Source organism: Akebia trifoliata, chromosome 14 (assembly GCF_017979445.1).
Source record: "Akebia trifoliata isolate Shusen 1 chromosome 14, ASM1797944v1, whole genome shotgun sequence".
NCBI lineage: Eukaryota > Viridiplantae > Streptophyta > Magnoliopsida > Ranunculales > Lardizabalaceae > Akebia > Akebia trifoliata.
This window is the reverse complement of record NC_141388.1, coordinates 30,503,697-30,526,627: the sequence shown is the minus strand read 5'-3', so window position 1 is coordinate 30,526,627 and position 22,931 is coordinate 30,503,697. Positions and strand designations below refer to the sequence as shown.

The following is a 22,931-nucleotide window of genomic DNA, read 5'->3' as shown; positions in this document are numbered from 1 at the left end:
ATTGGCAATCCAAATTTTACTTACTATGGGTCAATTGAATTTTAAAAATAAAAAATTAATAAGGTGATCTCTTTTGGAAAGAACATCAAGTCTGCATGCTTTCTTTTTCTTGTTCTTTTTAATGGGTCATTGTCCATAGTGGCAATCTGTTTCTCTTTTTTTTTTCTTTTCTTTTTTCTTTTTTTTTTAATTTTTAATGTGAAAATGTTATTCCCGTTTTAAATGGAGTATGTTAATTTTTAATTGGGAAATGATGAATAATTTAATTGATTGGAGTGCAAAAAATAAAAATTGGGGGTGCCAATAAAATTTCTCAAAAAAGAAGCACCTTTTTGCTTATGAGATCGAAAAAGATTAGAATCACATAAAGAAAAAAATTAAATACACGGATTTTTTTTTTTTTTAATGAAGGAAGAAAAGCCCAAGTACATAAAACCTTCCTGGGCAATAAGGATGCTCATTAACCTCAATAAATTAATAAATAATGTTTTTTTTTCTTTTTTTCATCTGTTCTTTCTTATAGGACAAACCTGTGATCCTCAACACACCTAATTTACCTATGGACTCCTCCAGTCCAGCCCACTTAAATCCTGTTAAACTTCTTCAATTGTGAGTCCCCACAGTGATTCTCCTGCTCCCACGACTTCGACATTGCCAGCGTGGGAGGCCTGTAAGAGTTGTATTAGTCATGTTTCGGCCATTGGGTACTTGTCTCATCAACCAAAGAGGTATCGAAATCACGTACTCCTGGGGGCACATATAATTGCACAAAAACAGGTGAGAAAGGAATTTTACAATAAAAAAGAAATCCACCCAGTATATATTAAGAATAGGCATTCTCACTATAAGATTAGTAGTTTCGGGCGACTTGTTGCTCATGTGGAAAGCCTTTGTTAAGAAACATCGGTTCAGTGGTCATCTTCATCAGTTCCAGGGCAGTTTGATAACATTGCTTCAACTGATTCATACTGAAAATAAAGCCAGAGTATATATGAGAAACAATTTATGTTGTTGAGTCCAGGGAGATAATCAATCGCCAATGTTTCTGATGAGTATATATGAGAAACAACTCATTTTGTTGAGTCGGGGAAGGTAATCACCAAAGTTTCTGGTTTTCTAGTCTCAGAAAAAGATGAAATAAAGAAATCCATGTTGTAGCTTAAAGAAATGGTCTGAATTGAATGACTCACCTGGCACCCACAGAAGAGGCAGTAGTGATGCTCATCTCTCAGCTTCATTAATATATCATGCAAATCCTGCATCCAGGATCAATCGTTTGAGTGGAGGGAAAAATAATACACTAATGAAAGGATACTTTTACTTATAACATCTCCATTAAAAATAAAGAAAAATGAATCGTTGAGAATAAGTAAAAGTTGGGGTGCCAATAGAAGCTCTCAATTTTATTATTTATTTATTTTGCTAGATTTCTATTTTTTTGGTTTAGGATTTTATATGAGCCTAATCATAATTGTAAACAACTGAAATTGTTTGGAGTGTCATAATGTTTTGCAATATTGATATTATAATTTGTGTCAAACCTTTGTAATGTTTGAAGAGTGTTTTAATCTCTAATTGGAGTGTAATAAGTAAAAGATGGGCGCCAATAGCAGCTTTCCTATTGAAATTAGAAAACTAAAACTTGAAAATGAAATTAAGATCATACCGATGCAGCAGAACATGCTAATGAAATTGAAAATTAAAAGACGTGGGTATCTCACCCATTTTGATTGTGGCTCATAAACCCACAATGGGAGTGAAACCATGTCATCGAATTTTTCAACAATTGTACGCTTTTCTTTCTTAAGTGTCCAACCAAACGATATTAAAATTCATGGGACTGCATTAATAGCTTTATTATATTGGATGTCACCATTAATAAACTTGGTGATTCCTATCTATCCTCAACCCTCCAAATAAAAGTCTTACTGATCACTTCCTTGTGGACATCACCATCAAAGCCTTGTCACAAAAATGTGGTCTCAGCTGAATGAATACTGTTCATCCATCTAATTCTATCTACAGTTGTCTTACATTAATTCAAGATTCTTTCTTCACATCTGTTCTCACTATTTATGAGCTTTTTAGCCTTCCTTGCAGTGTTTTAGAACTTTCAACTTGCACGTTCCTTCTAACTGGATCCTTAACCTCATATGGTAGCAAGGCAAAACTATTAAATTGAGCTAGAGGGAGATTCTTAGTAGTCTAATATCCTACTCTATCACTTAAAATGAAGTCAACTCGTCAACATTGTGAAGTGGAATTCAAGTGTGAAAATGTAGCTCAAACATTTACAAGGACATTGTGAACTATAACCATTTGAATTCACAAGAAACTAAAAATGGTTTTGGTCAAGTTTATAAGTGTCTTTGCTGCTGTTTGGCATATATTTCGTATCACTCCCAAATCTATTAAGAAGTCTGCATTTTCATCTAAGATAAAGATATGGGTAAGGAGACAGCACCAAAGATAAGACCCATCCCAATTTGTGCCGATGGATAAATTTGGATTGAAACCATGATCATGTCATTGCATCCCCTCCATTGTGAACTCATTTGAGCCTATTGTAACTTTACTATCCTAGATGACTATCACTACTAAAACACATCCCACTTTGGATTCTTGATAAGTAACTTGAATGTCCCCTATGCAACACCTTCATGTTTGATAATAACCACGTAAGAAACTCATCCAAATTTGTGTTCTTGGTGGGTAAATTAGAAGGAACCCATAAGCATGTAATCGCATCCCTTCCATATTGATTGAAAGTCTAGCAAGGCATAAGGGCTAATTTACACCTACTGTGTTGAAGGTGCCAACTTGCTAAGTTGGGTAAAGTCTCTGAGTGTTTACCTAGGTTCAAAACTTGCCTTCACCTACAAATTACGAGCCAATAATGATGCGGACATCATGAGCATACCCTTCAGAGTGTTCCAAAGGAGGAAAAGACATTTAAAGTCATTGTGGATGGACGTGAAATTTATAGATGAGCACCATTGCATGGACCCTTCTCATTGGGTCATTATATTTCATGTTTTTTTATTTAGTTTACATTTAGGAGAGTCTATTTTAGTGTTTAAGGTGAGTATTTGGGGTTATTTTTCATGTTTTATTAGTCTATGGAGTTAGTATAGGTGTTTAGGGACAATTTGGCAACTTAATAACAAGTTTTTAATGAGTTTTCCTAAGCTGAAAATTCAAGGAAATAAAATTACAGGATTGGGATATAAATGGTATTTCTGATTTTGTTTTATTTAAGTAGTTTAAGTTTTATTTACAATCATTGGATCTTATTATTAGTAGTTGGATGGTCGAGATTAGAATTAGGATTTAGAGAACATTATAAGTACATGTTTATTGCTATAGTTTTCTCTAATGATGAATAAAAATAGAGATTGAACTTTGAGCTTCCCAACAATGGGTGTGGTCTGAGGCCATTTGAGAGTGAGTCCAAGAAAACAATATTTTTTTCTATTGATTTCTCCATCGAAATAGGTATTTATTGTTTTCTTAACATCTTCTTTACCATTTTTTCTTTTTAATTTTCTGTTTGAACTTTTAAATCATCCATAAACCCTAGCCAATCCATTCTATACCCCAAAACCACATCGAAATTCCTTCAACCTTTGAAACCTAATCATAATACCCATAAAAACTAAACCTAACCCTTCCCTAATCAAACCCGCATCCTTCCAAACCACCTTAAACCTTTTTTTTTCAAGTCCTACTTATTGTCCAACACCTTAACAACTACCCAAAACCTAATTACCTTCCGCTTTTTTAGCCTACAACGTCTCCAAACCTTTTTAACTTACTGTCCAACAAATCAACACTACTTCTTTGACTATTTTGGCATTGAAATTGAACTTAAAAATCTTTTTTGAGCATCTAACTGAAATCTTAGGCTAGAGGAAGACTTATCTTCCATTGTAGCCTATTGTTAGTACTTAAATTGCTATTATTGTGGGATTGTGACAAGCCTTGGGACTGTTTTTTATTATTGCTTGAATTCTCTTGCACATCTATGAATGAATGAGCTCATGATTTATGTTTACATTAATTAAGTCTGATCTCAGATTTATCATCCTAGGGTAACAATCATGGTCCTGCATCAACTTTGGTATCAAAGCCTAGATTTAGCTTAGGATTTCTATCATCGCACACATACAATATGATTCATATAAATTATTTTGTGCATTGCATTAAGTTTTAAGACAACATCGAGTCCTAGGTTGCACACATGTCCACTCGTAATATTAAGGGTGACCACTCCAAGATGGATCTCACTTAGCATACTGAAGTAGTAGTAGCCCTTTCAGACTTAATGGCTCAAAATACCACCAAGATCAATGCTCATTTGACCACTTTGGAGTCTACCTAAAAGAACAACCCTAGTGCCATTAATGACACTAAATTCCATATTGAAGGTCAAGATAGAAGTCCAAATTTAAGTCAAGACGGATATTACCTCCACCACGGCGTATTGAGATTAGGGATCCTTATGATCCCGATGATAGAGTTATGAGTAACGTCAAGATTGAGGCCCCAAACTTTGATGGACAACTTGACCCAAGGCCTTTTTTGACTGGTTATCAGACATTGATCACTTTTTTTTACTACCATGAGATGTCTGAAGGTCATAGAGTGAAGTTTGCCAAGAAGAAATTAGTAAGCCAAGCCAAACTCTATTGGACTAATGTTGAACACGGAATTGAGAGAGCTGATGAGTATCCCAATGTCAATTGGGTTGAGATGAAAGAGAAACTCGAGGAGAAATATCTTCCCTTGTCCTATCAAGAGAGACTTTTAGACCAATGGTAAATCCTTTACCAGGGATCTATGACTGTCAATGAATACAATGCAAAATTTGATGAATACATGATATGATATCAATGAAAATCCCCATGTAACCCTTTTTAGATTTAGGATGGGCTTATGTCCTGAGCTCCAGAAAGAGTTCATTCCCCATGACTTTAGCACCTTAGATCACACCTATCAGATGATGCAAGAGTTAGAGAGGTATTTGAAACCACAACATAATCAATCGATATCATCCTCGTGGCCGGTAGTTTCGACCTACTGCTCTCGGAACTAGACCTAACCTAGGAAACCTGCCACCTAGGAATCAAACAGGCACTACTTCCAATGTAAGAGACAACAAAGGAAAAAACCATAGTTGGTGAACGTCAGCAAGGGGATGACAGAAAAAAATGTTATAGGTGTCATGATTATGGAGACTAGGCATACCAATGCCCTTTTAGAGACCCCAACAAAACATTGCTAATAGATGAATGATGTAGGACATCTACAATCCTAATTAGAGTTTTAGTAGGATTTTTATTTCATACTTCTATTAAGATTTCTATTTTTTAGTTACTTTAGTAGAGTACTATTTCCTGTTAGTTTCTATTTTTGTTTAAATTCATTTTTATTATTTAGACTACAATTAAAAGTGCTAAGAAATGTCCAATTTGAGTTCTAATAGGATTATAAAGTTAGTATTACGCTATAGATAGGTTAGGAATGTTAATTTTTAGTATTTTAGTAGGATTATAGGTTGTTATGATAGAGTAACTATATAAGGAACTTCAAATCCGAAAATTAAAACAATCAATTCAATTATCTTTTCTCTTAATTACTTTTTTAACTTTATGCTTTATTTTCTTTCAAACTATTGCTTGTTTATCAATTTAGTCTTTTGATTCAAGTTTATTTTCAGTGTTCCATTGAACACAACCAATTGAATCTATTGATTCACAAGCTTCCGCTACATCAATGAAGCAAAAAAGTATGAAGGCGATCAGATTGGGCTTGATGAGGAAGTCTATAATCCTAAGATTGGTGTCAGTGACGAAGAGGGTTATGATGACCTTGATAGTCACTTGGGTTGTGTTAGGCATGCCCCGTACAATGATGAGGTCTCAAGCGTCTCAGTAGTTAGGTGTGCCCTAGCACAAAAGAAGAAAACAGATGACTGGCATAGGACTTCTATCTTCCATACATACACTAAGTGTGGCGAGAAGAACTGTAAAGTCATTATACATAGCAAGAGTTGCACAAATGTTGAATCAGCTCATACCATATCCCGCTTAGGCTTAACTCATGTACCCCACCCCCAACCTTACAAAGTCGCATGGATAGATACATCATCAATCCCAATGTTGCAGAAGTGTCAAGTCCCCATTCAATTTTCATCTTTCAAGGAGACCTTGTGGTGTGATGTCATACCTATGGATGTAGGTCATATCATTTTTGGTAAACCATGGTTTTATGACAATGATATAACCATCTTTCATCATTCCAATTCATGATCTCACCCACGAGGACAATAAAATCAGACCCAACCCTTTGCCACCCAAATCTCTCATGGAAAAGAAAGAAAAAACGACCAGAACGGGGGTGTTAGTCAAGGGCCAAAGTCTCTCCACATCATAGAAGCTAAAGAGTTTGAGAAAGAGACGAAGGATGAGACTATCATCTATGCCTTGATCACAAAAGAGGCCTCCCACACCTCAACTGTGGAGATTCCTAGATAAGTGGAGCCCGTGCTTAAAAAATTTCAGGATGTCTTTCCTGATGAAATTCCAAAAAAGCTTCCCCTAATGTGTGATATCCAACATGCAATTAATCTCGTCCTCGGTGCGACTCTCCCAAATTTTTCACACTATAGAATGAACCCCAGCATTGAGAATTAAAGAAGCAAATTGGCGAGCTTTTAGAAAAATGTTTCATAAGAGAAGTATGAGTCCATGTGTTGTGCCCGCCCTCCTCACACATAAAAATGATGGTTCTTGGCGAACGTGTGGATAGTAGGGAATCAACAAGATTACCGTGAAGTATAAGTTTCCAATACCAAGGCTTGATGATATGTTGGACATGATGGCAGGTGCCACTTTCTTTTCAAAGATAGATCTTAAAAGTGGCTACCATCAAATTCACATCCGTCTAGGGGATGGGTGGAAAATCGTCTTCAAAACAAAAGATAGTTTGTATGAGTGGTTAGTCACGCCCTTTGGACTAACTAACACTCCAAGTACCTTTATGAGGGTTAAGACACAAGTGTTCAAACCCTTTATAGGTAAATTCCTAGTGGTTTACTTCGACAACATTTTGATGTAAAGCCACTCTCAGGAACAACACCTAGACCACTCAATACAAGTCTGCAATGTTCTTAGAAAAGAACAACTCTATACTAGCCACAAGAAGTGTTCGTTAATCTCCAATCAAGTTATCTTCTTAGGTTTTATAGTTTCCACTAACAAGGTGTCTACAAATCCCAAGAAAGTCAAAGACACGGTAGAATGGCACGAAGCACGAAACATTCATGAGGTTCATAACTTTCATGGTCTAACTACATTTTATAGGCGATTCATCAGAGGATTCAATCCCATTATGACCTCAATTGCAGATTGCATATGCAAAGGAAAATTCAAATGGACAAATGCCGCAACTAAGGCATTTAAGGAGATCAAGTCAAGGATAATTGAAGCCCGACTTTTCACAAGTCTTTGAAGTAGCCTATGATGCTTCAAGGGTAAGTATTGGTGGAGTCTTGAACCAAGAAAATCACTCAATTGCATACTTTAACGAGAAACCAAATGATGCAAAACAAAAATACTCCACCTATGACAAAGAATTCTACACGGTAGCTCAATAGTTCAGTCCTTGAGATATTGGAGACATTACTTATTGTTCTTAGATCACGAGGCTATGAGATATCTCAACTCCCAAAAGAAATTAAAACCAAGACATGCCAAGTCGGTTGAGTTTCTTCAAGAGTGTACTCAAGCACAAGGCGGGAGTTGAGAATAAACCTGCGGATACATTGAGCCGCAAAGTCACACTATTGCACTTCATGAGTGTAGAAGTGACTGGACTTGAGCATATTAGAGATGATTATCCCATGTGCCCAGATTTTGGGGAGTTATATGTACTAGTCTCAAGAGATTGGATTAGGAGTAATAGAGAGTTTGTCCTACAAGATGGGTTTTTGTTCAAAGGTAGTAGACTGTTCCTTGATGTTAGATTCATGAATTATTTTTGGAACACATTGTGGCACACGTTGAGCACCAAACTCCAATTGTTATCGGCATACCACCCACAAACAGATGGTCAAATTGAGGTTGTCAATAGGAATCTAGGAAATTTATTGAGGTGTTTAGTAGGAAACCATGTTAGATCATGGGATACAATATTGTCCCTAGCTGAGTTTGCATATTATAATTCCACCAATAGGACCATAGGCAAGAGTCCATTTGTAGTACATGGTTATAAACCTAGGAAGTTTGTTGATCTTATACCCATGACAACATCACATAGACCTTTTGAGTCAAGAGAGTCATTTGCACGTCACATTCATGAATTACATTATGAGATCAGAAAGAAAATTACTATCAATATTATCTGTTGACGCACATCATAGGTTTAAAGAGTTTCAAGTAGGTGATTCAATAATGGTTCACATAAGGCACGAGTGATTCCCACCGCGAGTAGTGAAGAAGTTACAAGCCCGCAGTGCTAGCCAATTCAAAATACTCAAACAACTTAGTCCCATGCGTATTACCTTGATCTTCCGACAAACATGGGGATTAGTCAGACCTTCAATGTGAAAGACTAAGTTCTTTTTCATGGCCCAACAATTGTACCTAGTAATCCTTACCCAAGTCATACCCTTGATCCTACCCAAGCAATCCCAATTTCACCTGATCATGCTAGACCTACTATTGATAAAGCCCTTACTTGACCTACAACACATACCATCCCAATTTTCACAGCCTATACCTCTAGAACCTACTTTCCCTCGCATGAATGAAAAAATAAAGATGAGAATATCCCAGATCACCAAGAGGTCTCCACCAGACATAGAGATTATCAAAAATACCTCGCCAAGAAGAGAAATAAACCGCATTCAGATAGCACATGGATTACAAAGACAGAGTTAGGAGTGCACGTTGGTTCGGATAAAACCAAGAACCTAACCAAACCAAATCAAACTTGATCGGTTTGGTAGACAATCGGTTCGGTTCTAGGTTACAAACTTGCATAATTGATTAATTTTGTTTGATTATATATATTAAAATAATAAGGATTTTTTACTTTTCAAATGCCTTGTGTTTTGTACTGAAAAGAAACAACCATCACGTTTCTCGTGACTTGTAAGGACCTTTGAAATTTAAAATTTGATAGCCTTTTTGTGAATGTTTATATAATTTTTAAAATATCATTTATTAATTTTAAGAACCAAGAACCGAACCGAACTAAGGTGGATTGGATTCTAGGGTGTAGTTGGTTCGATTTCAGCTCTAGATTTGTAGAACCGATTAAGTTTGGTTCGTTTCCAATTCTACCTGTAGACATCCAAATTTGGACGGGCCCCCCTCTATACAAAATGCCACAAAAATTGGAATGAGCTCTAAGGCCCAAACCTTCAAAAAATTAATCTATTTTCAAATAAAAGACCTAAAACCCTTCATACATGGCCCATAGGCCAAAGACCTACCTCACCCCTCCTCTACACCATCATTACTTCTCAACCCAACTCAAGTCCAATTCTACTCAGCCCATTACTATGCCTGTTCAACCCGCCACCTAAGCCCATTGGACTTAAAACCCAAACACCACACCTATTCAACCCATTACCCAACCATTCTACCCAAACCTAAAGATCACAACCAATCACCCAAGATCATCAAAGTGGAACACATGTCACCACCTCAACCCACCTCCCTCATTCAACTACCTACCTCCATCACTTTCTCTAACAAAACCACCTACCCACATCACAACCCATACCATTCTCTTTAAACTCATCCTCACAAACCATACCCACGCCCCTTTTCCCCAATCAACTCATCTAAACACTCCATCTCCACACCTTTTGGACACATGCTACCACATCCTTCACCCTTCTAAAACCTAACTACCTAATCCCTTACACAACTCATTCTTCTAACAAAAACCCACTCCATTCAACTCACCTAACATTCAATCAACAAACTATTCTCTTACACCCCCATTCTCTTAACCAAACACCACCTCCCTTCACCCCACCTAACACTCAACCCAAATGGGAAGAAGGATCTAACTCATTTGGGTCACAAATGACCCGCTTACACCTCCATCCACAAATGCCCTTCCACCACCCTCAATTTACACACACCCCCTCTCAAGCCTCAAACCATTCTATTTTTTTTCATCATTTCACCCCATCTTACCCCTAAAAGTAACTCCTAAAATCCTATAAAACCCCTCATTCTCAACACAATCCCTCCCTCATGCTAGAACCCCCAAGACTTGAATTAAAAAGTCATTTATGACCCAAATGGATTAGATCCTTCAACCCATTTAGGTTGAGTGTTAGGTAGGGTAAAGGGAGGTGGTGTTTGATTAAGAGAATGGGAGTGTAAGAAAATAATTTGTTGATTGAGTGTTAGGTAAGTTGAATGGAGTGGATTTTGGTTAAAAGAATGGGTTGTGTAAGAAATTAGGTAGTTAGGTTTTGGGAGAGTGAAGGATATGGTGACATGTGTCCAAAAGGTGTAGAGATGGAATGTTTAGATGAGTTGATTGAGGAGAAGGGGTGTGGGTATGGCTTGTGAGGATGGGTTTAAAGAAAATGATGAGAAAAGGATATGGGTCATGATATGGGTAGGCGATTTTGTTAGAGAAAGGTGATGGGAGTAGGTAGTTGAATGAGGGAGGTGAGTTGAAATGGTAACATGTGTCTCACTTTGATGATCTTGGGTGATTGGTTGTGATCTTTGGGCATGAGTAGAATAGTTGGACTTGATATAATGGTTAGGTAGTGGGTGGAATAGGTGTGGTGTTTAAGTTTAAGTCCAATAGGCTTAGGTGACGGGTTGAATAAGCATAGAAATGGGCTGAGTTGAATTGAACTAGAGTTAAGTTGGGTTGAGAAGTGAAGATGGTGTAAAGGGGTGAGGTAGATCTTTGGCCCATGGGCCATATATGAAGGGCTTTAGTCCTTTTATTTAAAAATAGATTAATTTTTTGAAGGTTTGGGATTTGGAGCCCATTCCAATTTTTGTGGATTTTGGGGCACTTTGTATGGAGGATCCATCCAAATTTGAATGTCTACAAGTAGAATTGGAACCGAACCAAACTTAATCAGTTCTACAAATCTGGAACCGAAACCGAATCAACTACACCCTAGAACCGAACCAACCCAATCCAACCTTAGTTCGGTTCGGTTCGGTTCTTGGTTCCCAAAAATAATAAATGACATTTTAAAACTTTACAACCATTGGATCTTATTATATTAGTTAAATGGTTGAGATTAGATTAAGGGTTTAGAGAATATTACAAGTACATGTTTATTGTTGTAATTTTCTCCAATGATGAATAAAAATAGATATTGAACTTTGACATTCCCTACAATGGGTGTGGTGTGAGGCCATTTTGGAGTGAGTCCAAGATAACATTCTTTTTCTCTATTAATTTCTCCATCGAGGTAGGTATTTACTATTTTCTCAACATCTTCTTTCCCACTTTCTCTTTTTAATTTTTTGTTTTTACCTTTAAATCATCCATAAATCCTAGCCAATCCATTTTATACCCCAAAACCACATCGAAATGCTTTCAACCTTTGAAACATAACCCTAATACCCATAAAAATCGAACCTAACCCTTTCCTAATCAAACCACATCATTCCAAACCATCTTAAACCATTTTTTTCAATCCCTACTTGTTGTCTAACAACTTAACAACCACTTAAAACCTAAATCACCTTATGTCTTTTGAACCTACAACGTCTCCAAAACATTTTTAACTTGTTGTCCAACAAACCAACACTACTTATGTGGCTACTTTTGCCTTGAAATTGAACTAAGAAATCTATTTTGAGCATCTAACTAAAATCATAAGCTAGAGAAAGTCTTGTCTTCCATTGAAACCTATTGTTAGTACTTGAATTGCTACTTTGTAAATCTCCTATGCTAGAAGACTACCACAGATAAAACCCATCCATCCCAATTTGTGTCCTTAGTAAGTTCTAATCTTTTTCCTTTGATATGTACAAATTTATTTAGTCAGTAAACAGAGGCCAATACAAGAAACCAAATAAAGCAAAGCAAAAAAAATAAAAATAAATCCTTAGTATTACAAACTAGATCCCGCTAAAAATAATAAGTCCTCAAAGAAGATTTCTTTAAACTCCTCGAACAATCTGCTCCAAGAAAGATACAAACAACTCATGAGACGAGTGCCCTTTTCCATCTCCAAGCATTATATGTTGCCATATGTACCCAAATACTCCACTAAGTTAACATATGGGCCCTTCAACTATACAATGAAAATATAGATTCATAACATGAGGGGTCAAACAAGAACCTAGGCTCAGAGGCCAAGAAGAGAGTCTTCATCAAATGTCGTCAACTCAACATGCATCTTGAGGGTGTCTAATGGGTAGGTGGTAATAGTGTAGCTAACCCTCTATAAAGTGGTAGAATTGAGCTACTTGATGAGTTGACCAGGCAGGTTGCAGCATTGTACCGATGCAATGTGTGGTCATTGACTCATTGGTAGTCAATGTTACATGTCAACATGGATCCATATTGACGCTATAACACTACAAATGAGATGCCACATCTGTCCTACTCAACAAGTAACATGGTTGACACTGACATGTGGGTATTCTAGTTACTTCTCCTCATTAAACCTATAAAAGGGAATAGCCATAGCATGCAAAGACAAAAGTATGTTTGAAACTCACATGTGGGTATTCTAGTAGCTTCCCTCGCCATGGTTCAAAGAAACTTTTTGATATATCAGAATGAAAATCTAAAGTATGTTTCAAGATTCCGAATGTTTCAGTATTTTTTGTGACACATACTGTACGGACCAAATTTATTCCTTCATTGTTAAAAAATTGACTTTTCTACATTTATCTCCATGAGACTCAGATCTTGCATTGCCTCTCCCAAAGAAGCCCATCCCAAACTAGTTTAAACTTAAGGGATGATAAGCTGATTGCAGTGCCCCCTGTCAGTGTACTTCGAAATTCTAGGATATTTAGCCTTTGGCATTTTGACCCTTTAACCAAATTAATCTTTCCACTGAGTACTGATTTATGACAAACTAGTTTCTTTTCTATCACTTAATAAGATTAGGTAACCTGTGTGAACGCCAATTCAATTCCTTAGGTAAGAAAGCGATAAAACTTGGTCAATTTCTTTTTTTTTTTTTTTTTTTGATAAATATAAATTTTATTAATGAAGAAAAGGAGAAGAGGAGGCTGAGATAGCCCCCAAACAACAAGACAAAAAAAGAACAAAAAGGAAAGAAAGAAAGAAAGGAAAAAATACAAGCCTGACGGGGTGCTACTAGTCACAAACGATTTCCCAATTAAATACAAAATCTTGGAAGCACACTCCCTCAAAGTCTTTACTCAACTTTGACCAAAAGAAAAGAAATCCCAAAATCTCTAAAATCACAGTGTGAGAAGAGCTCTCCTTGTTATGGAACACCCTGTTGTTGCGCTCTCTCCAAAGGCCCCAAGCAATGGCGAAAGGAAGGATAGCCCAAAGATGCATTTTTCTAGAAGAGAAAATATTTAAGCTCCAACCCTCTAAAAGCGCAAAAAAAGATAAAGGAAGAACCCAATCCACCTGGAAACGAGATAAAAAGAACATCCAAATAACACGAGAGAAAGAGCAATGAATAAGAATGTGGTTGACAGACTCCCCGTCCCTCGAACAAAGATAGCAAAAATTTGGGGTGATCCACCCCCGACAGATCAAATTATCTAAGGTGAGGATTCTTCCCAAAGAGGCAAGCCATAAAAAGAAAGACACCTTAGAAGGAACAAGAGCGGACCAAATGATAGATGGAGAGAAAGAAACCTCACTCGATGGAAGCAAGCAATAATAGAAAGACTTGACAGAGAACTTCTTATCCTTAGCCTTGAACCATTCCCTTCTGTCCTGCTCGTTCTCTCTAAATTGGATCGAATTAAGGAGATCTAGAAGAGATGTAACCTCCGTCAATTCCCAATCATTAAAATTCCTCCTAAATCCCAGATCCCAAGATTCCGTGTTTTCGTCCCGAATCAGACACTGTCTTACTGAGTTATTTTTTTTTAAAGAACAAGCGTACAAGGATGGGAATTGAGTAGACAGAGATGAAGTTCCGCACCAAAGATCCTCCCAAAATCTAACCTTGTCCCCCAACCCAACCTTGAATCTAATCTCCTTATCAAACTTATCAACACCCTTCAATATACCTCTCCACACACTACACCCGTAAGTTCCTCTAGCCTCATCACTATACCAACCAAACCTCTTCTCTCCATATTTAGCCTGAACCACCCTCCTCCACAAGTTGTCTCTTTCTTCCCCGAATCTCCAAAGCCACTTGCCCAGGAGAGCTTTATTAGTTATTCTTAGCCCTCTAATCCCCAAGCCTCCATTCTTCTTTGGAGTGCACACCATCTTCCAATTCACCAAATGATACTTTCTACCACCATTATTATCATTCCACAGAAAATTCTTCATGAGTCTTTCAATCTTAACTTCCACCGATTTAGGCAACGAAAATAGGGATAAGAAGTAAATTGGCATACTCGTTAGAGTACTTTTAATCAACGTAACCTTACCCCCTTTGGAGAGATATTTTGTCTTCCAAGTACTCAATTTCTTCTCCATTTTCTCGATAACTCCCTCCCAAATGTTTTTTACTACAATACGGCGCCCCTAAAGGTAAACCTAAATAGGAAGAAGGGAGTGTATCACTACTGCACCCCAAAGTAGCTGCTAAAACTGGAAGGTTCGGCACCTCACCAACCCCAAACAACTTGCTTTTCTGTAGATTGACATGTAAACCTGAAATTGCTTCAAAGCAACATAATAAAATCCGAAGAGCTCTCACTTGTTCTCTAGAAGGATCTAAAAACACTATGGTGTCATCTGCAAATTGCAAGTGCGAAATCAATGGGCCTTCAATATTCACTCTAAAGCCAGATAACCTCCCTATCTCAACCCCCCTCTTGAACAGTTTTCCCAAGGCCTCTGTCACTATAAGAAATAAAAATGGGGATAATGGATCGCCCTGTCTCAATCCCCTGGAACTCCTAAAATACCCTGCCGGACTACCATTGACTAAGATAGAAAAAGAAACCGAAGTTACACACTTCATAACCCACCCAATCCACTTAGAACCAAAACCCATCCTACCCAACATATACTCCAAAAAATCCCAACTCACATGATCATAAGCCTTTTGCATATCGATTTTTCCTATTAGCCCCACCTTCTTATCTTTAATCCTAGAATCTAGACATTCATTAGCCATTAACACACCATCCAGGATTTGTCTTCCCCTAAGGAATGCACCTTGTTCAAGGCCAATTAATTTCTTCAAAACTTCTTTCAATCTGTTTGCCAACACCTTGGAGATTATCTTGTACACCGATCCCACTAAACTTATAGGCCTGAAATCACTCAAGTCAACCGCCCCCATTTTTTTGGGAATCAAAGCCACAAAGGTACTATTAAGGGCATAATCCAAACAATCTTTTTCCTGTAACTCCCAAACCACCTTCATGAAATCTTCGGCTATAATTTCCCAACAATGTTTGAAGAATTCCATTGTAAAACCATCTGGCCCCGGTGTTTTGTTCCCACCCATGGAAGCAACAACTAATCTCACTTCATCTTCCCCAATCTGCCTTTCCAACCACACCCTTTCTTCATGAGTTAACGAATTAAAGTCGAGATTGTCGGGACGAGGTCTCCTATCCTCTCTTTCCCTATAAAGCTCTTTGTAATAATCCACTACACCCTCTCTAATACCCTCTTCCCCTTCCACCATACTCCCATTGATCGTCAAGTTGGCAATTTGATTATTTTTTCTATGATAATTGGCCACCTTATGGAAAAACTTAGTGTTATTATCACCCTCTTTAAGCCACTTGATCCTAGATTTTTGTCGCCAACTTATCTCTTCCATCAAAGCCACTCTTTGGAATTCTAACTTAAGCTCAGTTCTTTTCACTCGTTCATCTATTTGTAGCTCCCCCACTTCCTCCTTAGAATCTAGGACATCAATTTCCTTGAGTAGCTCCCCCTTTCTCAATTCTACCCTCCCCACTTCCATCTTGTTCCACCCTTTCAATTTCTCTTTTAGAAATTTAAGCTTGTTCTTGAAAACCACACCTGGGTACCCCACCGTTGGACACTCACTCCACCAATCTTTGACAAGATCTGCAAAATTTGGGTGAATAAGCCACATGTTCTCAAAACGGAAAGGGCTCGGACTAGTTCGACATTGTCCGGCCTCAATAACGATAGGAGTGGTCTGAAACTAAACTGGGGGCTGCCGTGTGTACCACATTTTGAAACTTCTCCTCCCAATCCCCATTCACCAAAAATCTATCTAATCTGGACATCCTAGGGTCAACTTGATTATTGGACCAAGTAAACCTTTTACCGAGTAAGGGTAAATCCATTAAGGCAAATCTATTTATAAAAGCATTGAAGTCCCTCATCCCCTTTGTGATTCTCTGTCCCCCATTCTTCTCATTGGTGAATCTGATGACATTGAAGTCCCCACCCAAAACCCAAGGCTTATCCCAATAACCCGCAATATCCTCCAATTCTTCCCAAAATTGTTGTCTCTCCCTACTAATTGTGGGACCATAAGTCCCTGAGAAAACCCATTGAAAATCATCATTCACGCACTTACAGAGGATAGAAATGGAAAAAGCCCCAACTAAGTTGTCGATCACTTGAATCAAGTCCTTATTCCACATCAAAATAATCCCACCTGCACTCCCAAGAGCTGGAAGAGCAACCCAACCAATATTCCCCATCCAAAGATCCTTAATCACCTTGTCCTCACAAATCGAAAGCTTCGACTCTTGAAGAGTGACTAAGATAGGCCTTTTTGATTTGATGAACGCTTTCACTGCCGCCCTCTTCATTCTATCCCCCAAACCTCTCACATTCCAAGACAAAATCTTGATCGACATAGAAACCTAAATAAAAACCCAGACCTAAACCACAAACCACCTATACAATTATTCCACCTCATTGGCCAATCTTGGCCTAGAAAGCCTCTTTACTGATTCCATAGGAGCCACCACAACAACCTCATTCGATTGACCATCCCTGAAGGTTTGAATTTCCTGGCTATCTGAAACAACTAGACCCAACTCCTCAACACCTACTCCACTTTCCCTGCTTAACTCCTGCAACTCTGCCTCAAGAAGGGCTCTATCCTTCGAATCTCCTATAACTACTCTTAATATAAGCGAACAATCCTTATCATCTGTCTCAGGTATTATTCCAAATTCTTCCGCCATACTCAAGGCCTGGCTTACTAACCATTCGACTGTTTCCATCTCTGTTTGCACTAACAATTTCTCCACCTGAATCGAGTTTGGATCTTCTAAACCTCTGTCAGCCCAATGTCCATCGAAATACCCTTTTGTCTGATTCAAACCAACCACCTCATTTGGAATCTGAGTCAAGGGAACCACAGACGAAGAAAGTCGAAGGACATCTATACTAATCTCCTTCAAATTATCCTCATCTTGAGAGAGCTCACTGTTTTGGGGAGAATCGATCAAGGCTAAAGGAGTTTGAAGCCTGTTAACAGAATACCAAGGGAACATAGAAAAACAACAAGAAGCCCAAGCAGAACCCATACAAAAAACCAACAAAGAATTGTTCAAAGGAGGGAAGAGAATAAAAGCAAAAGGAAGCGATGAAGAGTTTAAGATACCTTCTCTAGAAAATTCTCCTCGACTATCCTTCCACAAACTCAAAATGCTCGAGTTCCCTGGATCAAGCGACAACCCATGATGATCCCAAAGATTGTTACGTAGTCTGTCCGAATTCTTAGAGATTGGAATAAGAGAACCATCTGAAAGTCTTTCCTTCTTCTTAATCAGCTCCCAAACATCACCTCCTTCCTTAAGCATCTCCTCTGGATCACCTTCCGAATCTGACAGAGTGTTCAGAATCTTCCAACATTCACTTGAACTATCTCCCTGTGACTGCCCTCTTTTCCCCACTATTTTGCCAAAGGATAGAAATCTGTGCAGCATCTTACTAGTAGTTACAGAATCATCAATCTCACCCTCTCCTGGAACGATGGACTTTCGTGTCTCAAACCCACATTCTAACAACTCTCTACCCTTCAACCCATGTATTAATGCAGCAGACTTCTTTACTGGATAAGAGTTTTCCTGACTTGTAGGCCATTTCTCTTTGTGCGAAGGGTACCCAACAAGGACTAGATCATTTAGACGTTCTGGAGTAACCACCACTTCTTTATTAGTTTGGGCCTCAATCTCCCCCTTATTACTGTTGGTGTCAATAGCCCAGCCTGTTAAACAAGCCTGTTCACCCAGAGAAAATAAAGAGGCTTTACTTGGGTCCATGAAGGATCCCCCCCACATATCATATTCATAATGGGTAAATTGGTCCATGGGCTCTATATGACTATAGGGATTTAAATCCAAATCTGCTGAACATGCTTCAGCCCAAACCTCTTTTCTGGGCCCCACTATTAAATCATTAAAATTCAAACAGCTGTCTACCACTGTATTCTCATCCTCTATCCCAACTGCCACATTTCCTCTAATAGCCTGCTCCTCGTTTAACGCATCTGACAGGATTTCTAATCTCATGCAATCTGTCTTATCAAATTCAGCACCTCGAATAGACTTCCAAAAGCATTCTCCCACATCAGAGAGTTCAACCAAATGGTCCACTGCAATTCCTAGGGATCCACACTCATTTTCATCGTGCGGTAAAGTTAATTTGCTTGAATTTAAATTTTCAAAAATCTCTCCCGGAACTACTTTAACCAGGCCTACAATGCTATCCACAGGGCTGTCTTCCCTAACAATCTGCACTCCATGATTTTCATTTAGCTCTAATGGAGCATCAATCAGAGGGCACTCTGACTGGTCCTTTCCAACATCTTCAATTGCAATCGGCGAAACCTCTACACACTTAAACAATTTCTCCGAAGTTCTACTTCTGATGTCCTCCCCATCTCTCGATATGACGCCCAGCTCTGTCTCTCGAGCACTTGCTACATTGACTTCTGTATCGTTAACCACTGTGCTAATCCCAATTGCATAATTGAAATCTGTTAAACAAACCTTTAGCCCTCTAGGGATTCTCCATTTCTGCCACCCCACCTTTATCCTCGCCGCATTCAGATTATTAAAAGTCTTGGTCAATTTCCTTGGTCAATTTCTCCTTGTTTTGCTAACCAAATACCCATCACGCTATTCACCCAACAAGTTTCAAGGTCGTTTTTTTGCATCCGAGGATGGTTCTCCTCCCCCTTGACATCATTATGTTAAAGAGACTTTCCTCTCAAATACATGGAAATATTAAAAGTAACAACACTATCAATAAAAAAAAAAATAGTGAGGATACATCGAAGTTTTTGGGAATAATTGCTATTTACACATTTCGTTGACAAGACAAAACAACCAATTAGGAGTTAAGAACTAATAGTACAACATAAAATGAGAAGATTGTATTGTGCTTATTAAAAAAAATGTAAAGTAGAAGAAATAACATGTTCACGAGCAGTAGAGAAGATGGTAACAGTGAAGAGTGGTAATACTAGAAAAGAAAATCATATATGAGTACATTCAAGGGAATGTAGAATAGCTCCAATAAAAGATAAAATAAAGTTAAGTTCATTAAGATGGTTTGGCTATGCATTTCTTCCCAAAAGATATAGCTTTTAATAGAGTTGAACGGCAAAAGAGGATTCATAACATGGTTTCAAACCTCGTCCAAGTCCGAGACGACTCTGTACCTTCCATCAATGAGACAGATAGACAAAGTGTCTCGACTGTGTGGAATCTCGTTAGATAAGCTAGATGACTCAGCCAAGATTTTGAAAATCCTGTCCGAGTCAGTGAAATTCAGCAGAGTCAACCTGGATTTTGTATATATTAATTAAAATAATTCTTTTTTTTTAAGAATTTAAATTCTTATTATCTAAATAAAATGTGATTTCATGATTAAACATTTTCTAATCAACCTATTTTATAATAAAAAATTTATAATTATTTTTATATAAATATATATGAATAAATAATTATAAACCAAGTTAAATGGTTTATCTCATCCGAGACAACTCAGTCTTGTCCATTAATGAAACAAGACAGTCAAAGCAATTTTTAGAACTATGATTCATGTTGACCTAATTTTCGAGGGAAGGCCTTCATGATGAATTAGAAGATTAGAGTATAATTATATGAATAATAAATAGTTACCCTTGATGTAAAAACAACTATGAATGAACTTATGAACCTAATTGAACAACAATAGATCGATTACGACAACTTTTAGCAACTCCCTTCAACCGTAATTACGAGAAGATATTTATATTTCTTTGTACATAAAAAAAAAAAATGTTACCTCTTCTGTTATCTCTTCTTCTTCGTCATCGTTCTCCGGCTCCGCTCCATCTTCATCATCATCCCTTTCTGGCTCCACAACATCCTTATTCTCCAATTGGGCGAGCGCCCCTTTCGCCTTATTGAAATTAAGAATAACCCGACGGCTTTGCCACTGTGATTTCTGCCTACAACCGAATTCGATCATCAAATCCTCCACTTTCTTTCTCTTCTTCTCTTCCCTAAATTCCTCTCTCCTTAATCTCTCCTTCACAGGATCTTCTCTTCCAATCCCAGCTCGTGACCGCCGTATCTCAAGCCCGACCGGTTCAGCCAGACCGGACCCATCCTTGCCCAAAGCCGAACCGGGATTGTACCCCATTTGCTTCAACATCTTGAACCCAATGTTCGATTGTGGAATCGCGGATTCCATTTTTTCTAGGGTTTTCTCATCTTCTTCTCTTTGGGTCCGCTCTCGATCTATTCTCCGTTGTTCTTGCCAATTTAGGGTTTTGTATTTCTTCTTAGACGGTTGATGAGTTAGGGTTTTGGCTGTGGAGATCTGCAGAAGAGGAGAAAATAGGGTTTGAGGAAGATATATGTTAGGAGGTTTGAAATTTGTGGGAAGAAAAATTTAAAGAGATAAAAAAACTCACCTTTTTTAGAGGGATTTGGGAAGGATGAGAGGTTTCAGGAGGAAGAAACATAGAGAGATCTCCCATGTAGTCTTCCTCTTCTTCTGGTTTACTTTGTTCCGCCATTAATGAAGCTTGAAATTAGAAGAAACCCCACAACAAAAAGGAGAGAGACAGAGATAGAGAGACTCACCGCATGGTTTTAAAACTCGGCATTTCGCAGGGGACGAGATAAGAGAGCTACTATTGGCACCCCTACTTTTACTTATTACGCCCTAGTTTCTTAAATTATAATTTAGTTCTAGTTATTGCCTCATCATTAGAATGACTTATAACACATTCAAACAACTTCAACACTTTTTCTCGTTTCAGGAATAAAATGGGTCGGATATTATTTGAAATCTAAGTGATCTGAATCTTACTTTAACGGGTTTGGTTCCTTTTGACCTGAGTCGGATATGGATATGAATATACTCATTGCACCCCAATTTTTACTATTTCTCAATCACTTTTTTTAATTGATATGTAATGAGCAAAAGTTGAGAAACCAATAGCAACTCTCCCAAAGATAATTGGTGTTGTAATTATAATTTCTTATATCATTTTTCTCAATTACATTATTAATCCAAATGACTTATCAATATTTTGGTGTTCAATGAGCATGAATAGAATCAACAAATCTATTTCCACATTGGTGTTTGGTAAATTGTTTAAGGAATTTCGGAGGGGTTGAGGATTTCCTTGTTAGGTGGGATAGGGTTTGTAATTTAGTTATAAATTAGTAAGATGGTCTTCAATGGTTTTTTTACTTTGTTTTTTAATAGAATTTTGCATCTTTTGTACATTTTCACATCCATTTATTTAATGAAATTATCTTTTCCTATCAAAAAAATTAAAAATTCAACATGTCTATGCATAGGACTTATAACTTATATCTAACAAACATTTAGAAGGCAATTCTTCATCTCATTGGCAGCAAACCATTTTGACGAAACCGGTTGGTTCTTCAACAACAATCATATACTTAAAGGTTATTGATTTTAACAAACTCACGATGATTATTGATCGCCATAAGGTTGAGAGAGAGTAAAAAAAAGATTAAACGTGATGGATTGCAACAATAAGGAAAAATGACGCGTGGTTTGTTCATGCCCTTGCCACGTTAGCTGTGTATGGCATAGGTTTTAGCGCGTCATTTTATCATTTTTGTGTAGTTAATGAGACACCGAACAATTCTCTCATGAAGTGAGATCAGTAACTCGTGCTAGTGGCATTTGAACCCCAGGTCTCTCGTATCATTGTATAGTTATGATTATATTTTATTATATGAAGTTTCCAGGTATTAGTTTGGTATTGTTTTTATTTAAGATTGCTTTACATTTTTTATTCAAAATCTAATTAAGGTTCATGATAATTAAATCAAGAGACTTCAATCACCTACTATTTAAGTTTGATTATATTTCTACTAAGACAAGTTTCACTTTTCTTAGGAGAACTCTTGACATTTTTTTGTTTTGATCGTGATTGTCTCCATGATTTTTATGTTCCTAAGTAATTTTCTATTTTTTGAATTATTTGTGAATTTCTGTTGGTCTACTTGATCTAATCATGCATTTACAAAGTTCCAAATCTAGAAGACTGGGAATGATCCCATCCTGGATGACATGCTTATGTCTTGTCACACCATCATCCACTTCAGGATTTCTCATCATCATCGAAGCCATATTTATACAATTTGGTGTTTTGGAAGTGTATTCATGTTTGATTTTACCATATCAATTTACTTTTTTGTGGGTTTTTCACTCGTTCGTATTTCTTTTACAGGCTGTTATGTGTTTGTTGATCATGCCCAAACCATCTTAGAGTTCAATTGGGTTATTATTCTGCCTATGAAGTTGCTAAGGGA

The 22,931-nt window shown here is 37.5% G+C and overlaps 1 protein-coding gene across 1 annotated transcript; it reads right to left on the bottom strand.

Annotated features, from left to right (window-relative positions):
- Nucleotides 1-373: 373 nt before the first annotated feature.
- Nucleotides 374-21,227, bottom strand: LOC147386739 (D111/G-patch domain-containing protein). Its single transcript, XM_086424135.1, has 5 exons — nt 21,047-21,227; nt 20,413-20,952; nt 1,191-1,256; nt 844-968; nt 374-747 (listed from the first exon to the last, which is right to left on the bottom strand). The coding sequence occupies exons 1-4, from the start codon at nt 21,149-21,151 to the stop codon at nt 909-911; spliced, it is 771 nt and encodes a 256-aa protein (XP_086280261.1). The 5' UTR covers nt 21,152-21,227; the 3' UTR covers nt 374-747; nt 844-908.
- Nucleotides 21,228-22,931: the final 1,704 nt, after the last annotated feature.